The sequence below is a fragment of the Microtus ochrogaster genome, unplaced genomic scaffold (genome assembly GCF_000317375.1).
Source record: "Microtus ochrogaster isolate Prairie Vole_2 unplaced genomic scaffold, MicOch1.0 UNK24, whole genome shotgun sequence".
Lineage (NCBI taxonomy): Eukaryota > Metazoa > Chordata > Mammalia > Rodentia > Cricetidae > Microtus > Microtus ochrogaster.
Window position 1 is genome coordinate 431,576 of NW_004949122.1, and position 16,475 is coordinate 448,050.

Below are 16,475 nucleotides of genomic sequence, written 5' to 3' on the forward strand. Positions count from 1 at the left end.
ATGCCTTTAATCACAGCACACACACAGATCTCTGTGAATTCAAGGATGGCCTGATTTACAGAGTGAGTTTTAGGACAGCCCAAGATACACTAAAAAACCCTTTCTTTCTTTCATTCTTTCTTTCTTTCTTTCTTTCTTTTAATATTTCTTTTTTTCTTTCTTTTAATTTATTTTATGTGTCTTTTGTATCATGTATCAAATTCCATTCATTTCCCTATCCCTTCACATCCATCCTGGACCCCTGGCACCAATATTTTAAAACTATGATTTTAAATGCAGTTATTAAGTAGAAATCAAACTATATTTGAGGCAGGTGTGATAGCACACAGTGACAATCAATCTCAACACTTAGTAATCAGAGGCAAGAGGATCACCATGAGTTTCAGGCAAACTTGGCCTAAGAGTGAAGCTCTGTTAGAAACAAAGAAAGAGAAGAAAGGAAGGAAGTGAGCTAGATTATATATATATTTAAAGCAATGGTATTGCTAAATAGACAATGGTGAAAAGCATATATTGAACTCTTACTAAAAGCCAAATAAAACTTTTGTAGCATTTTATCCTCAGAGTTACACTGTTATATGGGCACTGTTACTAAGTCCATTAAAAAAAATGGAAACTCAGAAGGGCAAAAAAAAAAATCCATATGAAGCCACAAAGCTGGTAAGCGGCAGAGCTTGGGTCCAAACACAAGTTTATCTATCTCTAATACAATATTCTTGTTAATTACTGATACTGCTATTCATTAAAAACATAACTTAAACCACATATGTAATTTTAAATTCTCTAAAGACCACATTGAAAATAAAAAAGGAAACTAAGGAAGTTAATTTTAAGAATATATTTTACCTAGTCCAATATATCTAAAATATAAGTTTAGAATAAATCATAAAATTTTTAACTGGATATCTTATATAAGGTTTTATACCACTATTGAAACCTGTTATGCATTTTATCCTTACAGTACCTCTAAGGCTGGACTAACTGTTCACTAACTTCATATGACTACTGGTTACTATAGTTTAGGACCAGATCCTTCAGTCATTTCAACAATGTCTTTAGAGCTGTCTATATCAGACAACACAGTGAAGGCATGCAAAATAGAAGTCCGTTATTATGAAGTTTAGAATCCTTAGCAGTAAATATCTAACAGGCAAATCCTAACTGAGCAAACACAAGGCAGTGATAAGTGATACGAAGAAAAGAATCAGTATAATATTATATAACATTATAACGAAGTGACTGTTTTGGATTGAGAAGGTCCTGTGCAGAGTCAGTCCTGAAATACATGAATCTGTCCTTCAGTTCTCTACACTGTGTGGAAAAGGGTGGTGATATTGCAGTGAGTTGAGCCTTGCAGCGCATTGCTAAAAACCACTAACATAAAATTCTACAACGGACGTCATTGTGTGTGTAGCATTCATGTGCTTACCTAAATGACTTTGACAGCCACCTTAATTGATGGATGAAATTTTTAGTGAAAATCAGGCTTACATTATTTGGTGCTTTGAATGAGAATGGCCGTGATAGGCTCAATATTTGACTGCTTGGTCTCCAGTTTGGGGAACTGTTTGGAAAGGATTAGAAGGCATGGCTTGTTAGAGGAGGTGTGTCCCAGGGAGTGGGCTTTGAAGTTTCAAAAGTCCATGCTATTCAAGTTTGCCCTCTCTGTTCCAGTGCTATCATCACTGTCTGCCTGCTGTCACATCATGATGGTATGTATGCACCAAATTAAATATTTTCTTTTATAAGTTGCTTTGATAGTGGTATTTTGTCATAGCAATGGAACAATAACTAAGACAACATTATTTCTGGTAGAGATTAAATGGGAAAAATAGAACAACACATGGTACTAAAGACATTGTCAGGATAAAAACTAAGATGAATAAATATATAGCAATCAAATTGCTGTTATACTATTTGCTTAGGTGTATTTGTACACTTCTTAACGTATTTTTTTAATTCTTCAAAGACATAGGCATTATATGTATGCTTATACTAATCAATTAGGGAATGCTTTACTATATCAAAACTACTACATAATCTGAATAAATCCACAGGTTAGGATAAACTGCATTAAAAAGTTAAATGTATTTTTGTAGTTTAAAACATAAAGGTAAACTCCTTCTCTTTATTTGACTAGCATACTATAGTATTCAATAAGGAAGTAAAGGATATAAAAACTTTACTTTCCATTTCTGACGGTAACACCATGGGAAAAGTCACACTTACCATAGACAGTCAGTTTTATATCCTTGGCTTGTTTGCCCGCTGCATTAGACACGGCACATTGGTAGCGCCCCTTGTCACTTCTCCGTGCATTCCTCAGATATAGATTCTGTCCTGTGTCTGAAAGCTCAATGTTGGGATCTCCCAAAAATAAAGGCCTAGAAAGAAATTTATTTCATAGATTCATTTTAATTTCCTCATGTTTCCTTTGTTATTAATTACAAAAATATTACATAGTATGAGGTTAAACTATTACATAGTGTGAGATTAAAATATGAGGCAGATTTTATTATAAAAATACAGTGTGATCAGCATTCCTATTCAATAACTAAAAGCATTAAGCCACATTACTAATGGGACTAGGTAACTACTCCTTTGAGATGGAACCCGCTCCCTCTTCAGTCTTTAATTTTTATTTTACAGCATTAGGAACAAAGAGGGATTGTCATTTGCTACATTCACCCTTCCACTCTATTCTTCTTACTCATGTGAGATTTTTGATTTAATGTGAAATTTCTATGATTAAGTGGATAATTAGAGTTTGATAATGTTTCATCAGAACCTCAGAGCAAGGGTTAATAAACTGACGTTATTACTTGCTAATGATGCTGACTATGCCAATCTTTCTAAAAAGTGGAACGCATATGAACGCTATATAACCATAAATATTGAGAGTATTTATTCCCAAATAAGCTTACGTACATTTTCCAGGGAAGTCTGTTTCTAAGATCCATTATCTACTGCTGTAACATGCTCACTTTTTGTTATCGGCAGCAGTGTCATTTTAATACTTGACAAATCTTAATTAGTGAAGTCTATGATCTCCTTTAAAGGACTTTAAAGTCTCTTTTGCCATGGCAGTGTGGCAGTGTAACATGGAGGGGGCTGGCTTGTTTGTTGATGTTTTTGTCCTGCCCGGTACTCTACAACTGTTTAGCCCCAAAGAAAATCATACATAGGTCTCCATACATTATAAAGCTGATTGGCTCGTTAGCTCTAGCCTCTCATTGGCTAACTCTCACATCTTGATTAACTCATTTTTCTGATCTATGTTAGCCATGTGGCTCAGTACCTTTTTCAGTGAGACAGATCACATCTTGCTGCTTCGGTGGTCTGAGCAGGAGTGGGAGGAATCAACTTCCTCCTTCCCAGAATTCTCCTGTTCTCATTACATCATTTCTACTTCCTGTCTGGTTTTCCTGCCTATATTTCCTGCCTGTCCAATCACGGTTTATTTATAACATGATTGACAGAATACAGACAATTCTCAAGCACCATGGCAGAGAATCAGGAAACGAGCTTCCTCCTGGACATGCATGGTCCCGTCCTATCTTGTAGAGTGGAAATTCTGGTCCCACTGCCAGTGGCCCCACAGACTGCCCCAGCTACACAACTATCATGCACATTCTAAGGGCCTAGTTTGGACCTATGTAGGTTCCCCCACTGTCAGTCCAGAGTCAGTGAGCTCCCACTAGTTTAGGTAATCTGTATCTTTGGGTGTCCCCATCATGGTCTCGATCCCTTTGCTCATATTATTGCTCCTCCCTCTCTTTGACTGGACTCTGGGACCCTTGGTCCAATGCTAGCTGTAGATTTCTGTAGCTGCTTCAGTCAGTTGCTGGATGAAGTTTCTATGATGACAATTAAGGTAGTCATCAATTTGATTATAAGAGACAACCAGTTCAGGTACCCTCTCCACTATTGCTTAGGGTCTTACCTGGGGTTAGAGGATGAGAATCTTTAAATATTTATTGTGTGGCTGTATTTTAATTGTTCATTTCTACTCCTAATTCATTTTTCTTGTGTTGTCTGTCTTTTTAATTTCTTGGAAGCATAAATGGATTCTTATATTTTATGCATGGCAAATCTAGATTCTCTGCTACTTAGTTGTTTTTAGATCCCTTCTCCTCAGACATACAGACACAGTGAGAAGTAACATTTCAAACCACTTTAGGTCACTGTAGCCATATCGGTGTGGGCAAGCCCTTGATGCTTCCACTCTGGGAAGTGCAATTGCTCTCTGTGAATTGCACTTTATTCAGATGAGAACTAGTCTCTGTATTTGTTATATTGTCTCAGCATATTTTCCTTCTCAATAGCTTTATCTCATGTAATTTTTTTCTTCCTTTAAATCTGTTTTTTTCTGTTAATATTTGTGCACAGAATTTTTAATGCAATAATTATAAATCAATCTGTTTCTATAATAAATCCCTAAATTATAGAAAGCTTTATTATTTGAAAAATTAAAGATATTATAAGACTTTTTAAAGGCAACACTATTTCTCCAAAATAGTCATTTAATAATGTAATTTTAATGTAGTTAAAATGGAGGAAAAGCTTACACACTGGCATATCTGTTTCTTATGAATTACACTCTCAAACAAATACAGACAAGATACTCACTTGCCATCCTTGAACCAGTGGATAGCAGGGAAGGGAGAGCCTCTGACATGGCACTGCAGGGTGACGTTGTGGTTAAGAACAACTGAGACCTCATTTGGGAAGCTGGCACCTATTATGCTGGGTGGAACTTGAACAAAAACATTTTATCATAAAATACACGACTTAGCCAAAAAGACCTTGGGAAGAAAGAGGCCATTAGTGATTATCAAAGCATTTCAACAATAATGTCATAAATAAAATATCCCACAATAGCTCCCTTTCATGTCACACTGTGTGCCCAAATGTTCAGTTTAAATCCATGAATATTTTCATGAGATTTTGTTAGCAGGACAATAACCTACACGTATAATAAGACAGAAGTCATTTGAGACTCATGGAATGTAACTGAGCAGCAAAGTTTATATGATCCAAGGTATTATTAATGTGCATTTCAGATGGTGGACAATTTCAGGTGAATGCTGTCAATTTCATATGGTTCAAATGCTAATACCATGTCATATCTACCTTCGTCTTTTTTTGAAGATATCTTATACAAACTTGGTATGAGTATGTTATACAGTATGAAAAAGAATATACTCATTCTTAATCCTTGGGAATATACAAATGAAAGGGTTCTTGTATGTTTTCCTCACTGTGTACCTTCTCTTTTGTATCAGATTAAGTGGTCTGATGTTCAGCTTCAGAAAATTATTAGATGATCGGGGGAGGGGGAGGGAAATAGGAGGCGGTGGCGGGGAGGAGGCAGAAATCCTTAATTAAATAAATAAATTTTAAAAAAAGGAAAAAAAGAATTTAAAAAAAAGAAAATTATTAGACACTACAAGGTGTCAATGGGGAAGAGGTATAGCATAATAAGGTATTTATATAAAGACCTCTGGTTGCTGAGTGAAGAATGGATCAGATGATGAAGAGTGTGTACATAAAGGAAGTTAAGGGGCTACTATAAATGAAAATATGCCTTCACCATGGAATGGAAAGAAATAGATAATTAGGAAGTAGACACAGACGAATGTGGGTAAATTTCTGGAGCTCTGAAGAAAGCAGGGGAAGCTTAGAGATGCAGGTAACTCAGAGACCCCAACATTGACTGGAGAAAGATGTCATTAGGATCTTTCAGTTTGATATAGCACCAAGATATTCAATAACACATAAAAAAGTTGTTCAAGCCAGCATGCTAAGGATATATGAACATCACAGCACACATCTATAATCCTAGAATTTGGAGGTCAAGGCAGAAAGATTGTGAGTTTGAAGCTGCCTGGGATATTAGTGAGATTCTCTTAAGATAACATAAAAGTTTAAGAAGTAGAAAAAAACATAAAAAGATAGTGAGGTGAAAACTAGATATTTTTCCTAGTGTTCAAGGAATTAAAAGGCAGAGCTGAGCATTCGGGAACCATCAGCACACAGATGGACTTCACAGAGGGGACGAGTGTCAGGAGAAACAATGTCAAGACTGATGATTGAAAAACTGCTGAGGTTTCTTTAAACGGCCTGTGGTTAAATATAAATGTAGGAAAAAGAAACATAATATAGTTTAGGTTGGTGGAAAAAAGGAAATTGATTATTTTTGTACTGGTGAATGCTAATTTTTATGAACACATCGCATCTAGGCTTCATTTTCACTACAAACACCAATTATATACCTACTTTGATAATAAAATATTGAAAAAAGTCATTTATCACCAAGTGAATTTATAATGTCAACTATAACTTTAGCAACTAGAAATTAGTGACAGCATTAAAATTATTTGTATCACAGTCTAGTGTAGTGACTACCGACTTTCAGAATTCCATTCCTTCCTGAAAAGTCCATTTCATACTCTCAGAATTCTCTTTCTCTGACATCAACCAGGGCTTATTTAGCTTCTGCAGCTATTTAAATTACAGTGGAAATGGTTGCCTGACCATTTTCCAGTTCAAGCATCCTGCTAGCTTCAGGAGATGCACATATCATAATTGCATTGCACTATGTTGCACAGCTACTCATGTACCTAAGCACTTCTCTCTGTAGCTACTGCTTAGAGAAGCATCTCGTAACAAACATTGTACCACTTTTAAGTCAATGACACCTCGGGGTATATAAGTCAAAGTCATCATTATATGATAAATAATTAGAATTAAAAGCAATATATTGAATTAATACCATAAATGGTATTTCTCCTATCAATTTATTTCTTTATCTCTCTGTTTTGCTGTACAGTAAGAAATGTATCTAACTTGTAAGTTTGTTTTATAAGTTTTCCTTACCTAGTACATTGACATTAAAGTACTTCTGAGCAGTTCCTGCAATATTAAGTGCTTTGCAGGAATATCTTCCCATGTCCTCTGCAGATACTTTAAAGAGTTTTAGTGTCTTCCCATTGTTCACGATCTGAACAGTACTGCTTTCTGTCACCTGCATGAGACAAACTATTGTTATTTCCAAAGCTAATAAAACTCCGCCATTGGGAAAGAAGAGCCACATTTGATACTTCTGAGAAGAAATTAACATCTGCACAATTTATTCAGGTACAGAGGCTTGGGACTAAGCATACTGTGCACGGCCATCTCCATTTACCTGGATATCGTCTTTATACCATGAGATGACAGGTGAGGGAGTTCCTTCTACTTCACAGTAGAGACTGGCCAGTTGGTTTACCAACACGGACACATTTGTCAAATGTTCCTTATCTTTAATTGCTGGTGGAACTGCAAAAGCGAGGAGTCATAACTAAATAGCCTTATAATTAACAGTAGCTTCCAAGTTTCTCCATAAAGCCCATTGGAAAGAAGCTTCAAATGTAAATGAGGGCTGAAAGCTGGTCACACACAAGCATAAGCTTTCTTACAAAAGGAAATGTGTCAACTCACACAACCATAAATAAAAATCCCTATGTAATGCTTTTTGTCAGGGTTTTAAGTTCAGGATGAAATTTAGGATAACTCTAAGAAAGAACATTCCACATATTGAAAGTCTAAGGGGTTAATTTAAGAAATATAGTACTCACTATTTGACTGGTGAAAGTGAATGTCACTGTTTATGGAAGCCATTCACAGCAAAATCTAAAAATCCTATACCCTTATAAAGTGATGCAGGTAAACAGTTTTCATTGAAAGTTTAAGTAACTGCAAATATCTGGTAACAATCTGAATACTTATCATCAGCAGAGAAAGGCTACATCATGTCAACTCATCCAATGAGATGTTAGAGATAACAATTAAGGACCTAGACTAATTCACAAGATAGATTGCTCAACAACCCCAGTCTAAAGAGTGGGCATAATATTCCATCATATATGTTCTTTTCATAAGGTTTTCATAAATATTTGTGCCTTCAGACAATCTCTAAGGAGTCATACACATAGTGAGTGTGAACTGGTTTCTTCCCTCTGCAGAATATATGCAAATGAGGCCTATTGGGTGAGTAGGCCTTGATGCTGCATCTTCATCTCCTATTTGAACTTGGAGAGATGTAAAGCCACAACCAAAAATTGAATGAAATTTTGAAGAATAAATATAAACCAATTTCCTATCTTCTGTTTGATAGTAATATATTCACATTATTATTAAGCCATAATATATTGATTAAATGACTTAATTTTGAAAAAGTTTGGAAGAGCAATATTTTTGGGTGTTTGTTTTTTACATTTTAATCTACATTTACCATGAACTTTGAGGTTGTACTTCCTTTCTGTGGTCCCAGCTTCGTTGATGGCCACACAGATGTACTCGCCATTGTTGTGTGGTGTGAGAGAAGCAATCACCAACAGTGCACCATCCTCCAAGACAGAAACCCCAGGCTCTTGCCCCGTCAGCTCTCTGCCATTGTGTAACCACTTGATGGTTGGTTTAGGAGTACCTAGGTAGGAAATTAAAGCCCTTTTAGAACAAAATTAGAAAAAACGGTAAAGAAAAATCAAATACTTCAAGAACAGATAAACTTCTTGCTACAACCATAATGTGTATCCTGAGGCATTTGACACTTTCAGGATAAACGTGAAGGGCTATGATTAATAGTAGTTAGTTAATGATTCTAACTACTGATCAATCTTCAGACCTGTGACTTCTAGCTGATCAAAGCTGCTTTTAATCAGAAAACTCAGAGCATAAGCAAAACATTTTTCCTGGTGAGTTTACTACAGTGACCAGAAGTGAAATAAAAAATGTTCATTCATCAAATTGACAAGATATAGAGGAAGACTGGGAGTGAAGTAAAAGCTGAGCAAAGATGTGGCATTGCTGCAGGAATTCATCATTAACCTGCCCAGCCAAATAGAGTGTGTAAGGAGTGTGTAGAAATTGAGGCCTATGGTTAATTTGGGAAAAGGCTTCCACTGCCTATGTATATATTTCAATATCTTATCTGTTCATCAAAAGAGAAGACTTCAAGCTGTTAAAAGAAGTAAATAATGCAATGAGAAAAAAATATTTTCCTGGATTTATTTATGAATAACAGAGTAAATAGAAGTGACATGCTTATGTATCAAAATGATAAAAACTGTATTAGAATGCATATTAAAGCCAGAGGGGATATTACAGACAGAAAGACAGTAACACCTGTGCTGTGAATGTTTTATTTGGAAAAAAATGTAAGTGGCACTATTCTAAACACCTAAAACCTTGATGAATTCCTATACAGAATAATAATAACAATAAGTCACATTAAACAAAACAAATATGAATCCATAAAATGTTCTTAGGTAATGAACATATTAAAAGTATTACACACTGTAATGGTCTGTCCTTTCCCTTTAAGAGGCAAGCCCTGCCCACTCCCTTCCCTATCCATTGAGGCAGGCAGATCTTCCTTCCTGCTTGCAGCCCAAAAGTCTCTTTTTCCATCTCTCTCTAAGAGGCAGTTTCTGTCTTTCCTTCCTCCCCTCCCCCTTTCTTGTCTCCCTTCCATAACCAACTAAAAAAATATCCAACCTCACTCTGCATGGTGTGCCTATTCATCTCTGTCTCTCACCTGCTGGGGCTGTGGCTCCCTGCCTGGGACTCAATGCCCCTCGTGGCTCAATGCAGCCACTTGGGGAATTGTGGCATCCATGCCTGGGACTGGCTGCTCTTGGGGCCCTCTGCCTGCCACCACTTTGAAACCTGCAGCGTGATCTCATGACCCACTGCCTGCTGCAGCCACTAAGGGACCTGCATGAAGCATTTACTTAAACCATACACATAGAATTCAAGATAAAATCAAAAGAATGTCAGAAATAGATACAATGTACTGGTGAAGCTAAACTCAATATTAACTAATGCCTTATAAAAATGATTATGGAAGGCATATTCATAAAAATGAAAAAATGAGAAAAATGAAAAAAAACAAGCCTATTTAATCTCGATTATTGTAAGATTTGACCAATGTGGAAGACAGTAAAATTGATGGTCTTCAGTCATCTGCTCATGTTCTGAGGGAAAACCAGAGGGTATAATCATTTTATTTTATCCCATGTGGAGGCCCAAAAAGGCCAAAGGTCAGAGAGTGTGGACTTGTTTCTAGTTCCTTCAAGGTTATTGGGCTCCACCTCAGACAAAAGTCCCACCTATTATTTGTAACTCAGAGAGTTCTGCTCGCTCAAGGTAATTGTCAACAGGTGTGGCTAATTGCCAGACCAGGTACTCCTGGAATAGGGGCAGTAGTTTGCTCCTACCTCAAACAAAAGTCTAAGGATCCAACTAAGTTCTAGTTTTGTTTATGGAGATCACTTGGGATTTCATCCAGGGAGTAGTTGGTCTATAAAACTTTTTGGTCTAGGGTGTAAGTGTGACTTGTTTCGTTCTCACAACAGAATGTTTAACAATTGGTCTGTTCATTTTCTTGTATCATGTTAATGCAGTATTTTGTCTTACTCTTACCTTTTGGAAACAAGGGTATTTTAGGTAGTTGGAAATTAAATGCAGGTGAATTTTCAGTATTCACTGAAAAATTCCCCCCCCCATACTATCCTACATGATTCTCTGTTTTATTATTTTCATTCATGTCTTTACTGTATTTCTAATCCCCACGCGCTTACCCTGGTGAGAGGTATTTTTGTTGAGGTTGGTCCCCGACAATCACACTCTTTCCTTTGTAGACGACAATAAAATTTAACAAGTAACATTTATTGAAATAATATGAAAAAAATTTAATGGACAAACAAAACAAAGGAAATCAGAATACTGTCTTCTATCTATAAGTACTAGAATAACTATTATCAAGATGAAATCCTTAGCAAAAACAACAAAAGGTGATCTAAAGCCAGGCACACACATCTTTAATCCCAGCACTTGGAAGGCACAAGCAGGTGGATCTCTGTGAGTTCAAGGGCAGCCTGGTCTAAAAGAGCTAGTTCCAGGACGGGCTGCAAAGCTACAGAGAAACCCCGTCTCAAAAGTCAAAAAACAAAAACAGGTGATGTGGGATGTTTTTCTGTCTGTGTGTTGCTTTTATTGGTTGATGAATAAAAATGTTTTTCCAATGGCTTACCAGAGTAAAGCCAGGTAGGAAATTTGAACAGAGAGAAAAAGGGTGGAGTCAAAGAGATGCAATGTAACTCCAAAGGTGTAACATGCCACATCAGCAAGCCACAGCCTAGTGGCAATACACAGATTAGTAGAAATGGGTTAACTAAAGAGGTAGAATTAACCAGTAAGAATTTTAAGACATTGGCCAAACAAATGTAACTGATAATAAGCCTCAGAGTGGTTATTTCATAAGTGGCTTCGGGAACAGGCAGGTGAAGAAAAACTGGTCTGGGGTACCAGCGGACCGAGAATATGTCTAACTACAATATGCTGGGCCAATGAGATGGCCCTTGCTCTGAAGTCTGAAGACTGACTTTGATCCCCAGAACAGCAGAAATAGAGACCTGGCTTCTCAAAGTGATGTACACACACACACACACACACACACACACACACACACACACACACCAATGAAAAAATCATATAACTACTTTTGGATGCAGCCAAGAACTCTATTTCAGAAGGACATGAGGACCTAAGAAAAGATGGTTACTTTGCGAAAATGGGAAGTCAAGAACGCTAACGAGAGTAAGGGATCCAAGCAGACTGAAAAGCAGCTATGCCACAGGTAGGGTCAAGGGGCAAAGGACCCCACAGGACCTACATAAACTCACACTATTCTGAAGATGCCTATTCTCTAGGTCTTGCCTCTCTGGTTCTCAATGGCTCTGAGAACTATTACTGCTAAGTTTTCAGATATCTGAAAAATCTGTTAAAGTTATCTTTCTTAAATACCGGATGAAAGAATGGAGTGGTTGCTACTAAACCCAGGCAGCTTGATGGCTTTAACGGCTGCCACCTCCAGGGACAACTAAGGAGAGATTCCCATTGGGACAGTGTTGCTGGCAGCTGCCTGGAGCCCTTCCGCGCTGGCCAGACTTTGAACCAAACCAAGAACCCTGCTTGGACTTTATTAGGACTACCACGGGGCAGTTTGAGTCACTGTAAATGGATGCCTATGGGAGAGAATGTCTTCAACATGTGCTTGGCACCCAGTGAAGGGATGGCAGAGACAATGGTCCTCTCACACACTCCTGGCAGAAAACATGATCCTATTTTAAAAAGGATTTTAAAAAGCCACTGAGACACATGTTTCATACAACCTAGTCCCAGAATTACCAGTGCGAGCAGACCTAGAGGAGTAGAAAAGGATTAAAATCACCTTCCTAGACCAGAATGGAGGGGGGAGGACTTTGGACTTTCCACAGAGCAGGGAATCCTGACTGCTCTTCAGACTTGAGAGGGAGGGGGAGAGGAGTGGGGGGAGGGCGGGAGGAGTGGGAGGCTGGGAGGAGGCAGAAATTTTTTTCTCAGTAAAAAAAAAATAAAATAAAAAAATATAAAAAAAATAAAATAAAGAACCTCAGACAGGGGATTTATAACCCTTCCTAATTGACATTTACAAGGAATATTGTGAACAGATCAAATGCAACATTTTAAACAAGAAAACATTTCCAGAAAGAATGAAATGAAAAGTAATTTAAAAAAAAGAGTTGAACAATCTTGAAAAACATCCTAGATTAGGCAAGCCTGAATGATTGGGAGATCCTTTTACTGAGAGAAATAAAACATGGATGATGGAAAAATACCAATTCAAAGAATCGTTTGGAGGAGGAGAGTTTCCGTTATATTCAAATGTTATAGCAAGGACTGGCAGGTGGAATTTCAGAAATTTCAGGTAGAAATTTAGAAATTTAGCTATATCCCAAACTTATGACCTGTTACCCATGCCTTGTACCCCTGAGTGTTGCATACCTTTTGCAGGGCATGGAAATGCGATGCGCTGATTGGCCAGTCTTTCTTGGAATGGCGTGTTAAAAGGAGGCTGCAGGTCTTCCACTGTAGGTGGTTCTAGTATAGAAACAAATACATTGCCTCTGATTTTCCTTGGACACTTTCCCATTCTGATTTCCTTAGTCTTCGATGCCTGTGTTCAGTCATCTACTAATTTTCTGCCCTTCTCCTGTCTCCCAACAGGCACTTCTGTCTGTTGTTCATTCATGTAGCACCATGTATGTTCCCACATCTGTAGCTTCCTCTCCTCAAATTTCCATGCAAATCTTTATGCTTTCTGACCTATGATAAAGGTTTCTTGTAGGTATACTGTTATCAAATACAGTCCCATTAGGATTTATGTTCTATGCAACCTCTGTGTAGTCTGTAGTGATGTACCGCTGAGATTTGCAATAGTAGAAATGTCTATTTTTCTCCTCTTACTCTAAACATGTGCTGCACTTAGTAAGGTTTATTGAGCAAATAGATGAGCTAGATATGCTCCCCGCTAGCATCCTAGACACTCATTCCCCAGCAATTGTAATGTCCCATTTACTAAGTTCTAAGTGTTACACTGATTTTTACACCCGTTCATACTTACTTCCCGCCTTTGTATGGTATTCCCTCTGCCAGAGTGAAACAGAACGCTTCTAGTGATTAGTGTTCCTGCCAGCCAGGAAGCCCTCAAACTAAATACTACTTTAAAGGATTACAAAATTCCTACCTGGCAACCCAACCCGAAGTAGCCAATTTCCAGAACAGTAACCTCATTTTAATTTACCCATTCTACTTTTCCCCATCTACGAACCTTGTTTCTTTCTTTACTTGCTGTAGGTCTACTCACACTAGCATAGCTCAGGAAAGCAAGGGCATTTGTCACTACAACATCACCATTGCCTAGAACATGACAGACACTTGGCCCAACCTCAGTATAAACCCTCACAATAAAGCCAACAACAATAGAGGAGCAGTGAGCCATGACCTCTCAGGGATCAGTTGAGGTGAGGTATGAGGTGAAATGCTACTCCAAATAGCTCCAGCTGCAGTTTCTCCCAAACCAGAAAATCTGGGTGGCCCATTACTTAGAATCATTTCCATTATATACACCAGAGACTTTAGTTTAAAGAGTAAACATAAAAATTTCATTTGGGGTTAGCAACAGTTCATACATTAGCTTCTGGATAATGCACCCTTCAAAGCTAAAGTTTTAGGTAGTAATCTCCCTAAAGAGATCCATGATTGCACATCCTGTGTAGAGCCCAGGAGTCTTGTTTATTCTCACCCTCAATCTACCAGACATACGTTTCTTAAGTCAGAACCCACCTTGGACGTGTAGTGTCGCCTCTGCTTCATCAGTGCCAGCTGTGTTAGTGGCAACGCATGTGTACGTGCCTGCATCTGAGATCACAGCCTGCTCGATGCTCAGAGTTCCATTTGGATTGCTAGGAAGCTGCACCCCATCAATTGGCATGGGCCTTGCACTTTTAAACCAGGTGAACACAGGAGGTGGTGACCCATGGGCATTGCATGGGATGTCTACTCTCTGGCCGACTTGGACTTTTATGTGTCTAATTCCATGCTGTATTTTTGGAGGAACTGGAAATTACAACTGAGCATTAATCATCAAATGTTTAAAAATCCTTTTTTTTAAAACTCTGAATGAAAATGCCTTACCAAGAAGTTACACACAAAGAGTAGAATAATCTCTTCCTAGCTATGGGATGTAGGGTGTGCTAGCAAGCCTCTTGAAGCACATTTCTTTAACAATACAGGCAAAATGAACTAAATGTACAGGCGTAGTAACAGTATACTACAGGGACTATAGTAAACACAATACTTCTAATCCCAAACTTGATGAATAGGAAGCATTTAACAATAGTCGGTTTCCTTTAGTTTATAAGTAACGTAAGGTCAAAAGTCCTCTCAGGAACCTCTATAATTTCAGAGCAAAACAGAATTCTCTCTCTGCAGTCACAGTGAGTTTGTATGCCCTTTACAAGAGACAGGCACTAAGAAAATGCTTTTAAAGTTTTTTTCCTAATTTTAGAGACAAAAATTACACATAGCTTGTATTGTTTCCCCAGATGCCTCTTCCTTTTGAAAACTATCAGAACACTAGAGAAGGACCTTTGCATTGTGTACTATAGAGGCAGGAGTCAAATTTGAATTCATGAGATGCAGCTCTGTAAAAGGCCCATTCTCGGGGTTGTCAGTCTCAAATCCTTCTAAGGTTAAAAGCATTGTTATCATCATTCTGGGGGAAAAAGAACACTAAACATGAGAGGTTAGGTAATGTACTGAGTGCCTGAGAGTTGGTAAATGATGGGACCCTCTTCTGATGTCAAAAGTCTAGTTCAATGGGATGCCATTGTCACAACTGGTCTAGAAATGAAGCCAACTTAATGCCATCTCAGACCATTTTCCTATGATGTTTAGGTTTCTGTTATTTGCTCCATATCTGCCATGGAGATGGATAATCAGCACTGAAGGGAAGAATAATTGGTGGATTGTGGTAAACTAACACTTCAGCTAGAGAAGTGTGAGGACCTCAAATAATGACAGAAAGAAGCATTTTCTCAGCTATTGAGTTCTTTATATGTCAAATGTGACTCTTCAAAATGTTCTTCTGTGAGAATACAATCAGACATCAACATTTTGAACACATTTCCCTCCCCTACTGTATATCAACAACAATAGAGACATCTAGAAAAACCAAGGGCCAATTATTATTTGAAAATAGAAAAGGGGGGGTTACATGTAGACAACAAACTTTTCAGAGGAAATAAAAGAAAACCATGTTCTCATAGTTCAGAACTCTAAGTCTACATACAACATAGAGGTTCACAATCAAATGGGCTTCACTGTGGGCCAGTGGACAAAGCTACCCAGGTCATCTTTCCAATACTCACCATGGACACTTAATTTAACAGACTGAGTCACATTCCCAGCAATATTCGTGGCAACACAAAGATACATCCCACTGTCTGAAATGCGAGTCTCTGTGATCTTCATTGATCCAGAAGGGAGGAACGTGTATCTAGGAGGAAAACCCACACATCAGAGCATAGAATGAGAGGAAACAAACACCCCTGCACAGTCGTATATCAGCTTGATACAACTGTGCTGCAAACAACACTTGAAACAGCCCTCTCCACCATCCCACAGGTCTATGAGCCATGGAAACAAGGTTTTCATAATCATCTTTTGTATTGTATATGATGCTCTTATAAACAGAAAATAATTCTAACACAGTTGTCTAGAATCACCAAACAACTATCCATCTCTGTGCATCAATAGGCTTCTGCTACACAAAGCAAATGTGTGTTGTAAATTTTTCAACTTATTTTGAGCATTTTTCCTTTCAGTTTTTATTAGCACATGTTACTAAAAACACGAATGGATTTTATTGTATGTTCCTATATTTATACAAAGTATTTTGATCATATTTACCCCCTTTACAATTCTCTTATTCTCTCCAACTTCCACTGACACCCTATATTTCCTCAACCAGTGGTCCTTCGACCTTTGTGTGTGTGTGTGTGTGTGTGTGTGTGTGAGAGAGAGAGAGAGAGAGAGAGAGAGAGAGA

The 16,475-nt window shown here is 37.8% G+C and overlaps 1 protein-coding gene across 1 annotated transcript in view; it reads right to left on the bottom strand.

Annotated features, from left to right (window-relative positions):
* The window catches only part of Hmcn1 (hemicentin 1), a 199,000-nt gene extending 183,136 nt beyond the window's left edge, over positions 1–15,864 (bottom strand). The window contains exons 1-8 of the mRNA XM_026789592.1: positions 15,798–15,864; positions 14,212–14,484; positions 12,871–12,966; positions 8,276–8,470; positions 7,190–7,320; positions 6,880–7,027; positions 4,630–4,756; positions 2,230–2,384 (exon numbers count right to left, since the gene is read on the bottom strand). Of these exons, the coding sequence (XP_026645393.1) occupies positions 2,230–2,384; positions 4,630–4,756; positions 6,880–7,027; positions 7,190–7,320; positions 8,276–8,470; positions 12,871–12,966; positions 14,212–14,484; positions 15,798–15,864 (1,192 nt within the window). The remainder of the gene's footprint in view (positions 1–2,229; positions 2,385–4,629; positions 4,757–6,879; positions 7,028–7,189; positions 7,321–8,275; positions 8,471–12,870; positions 12,967–14,211; positions 14,485–15,797) is intronic.
* Positions 15,865–16,475: the final 611 nt, after the last annotated feature.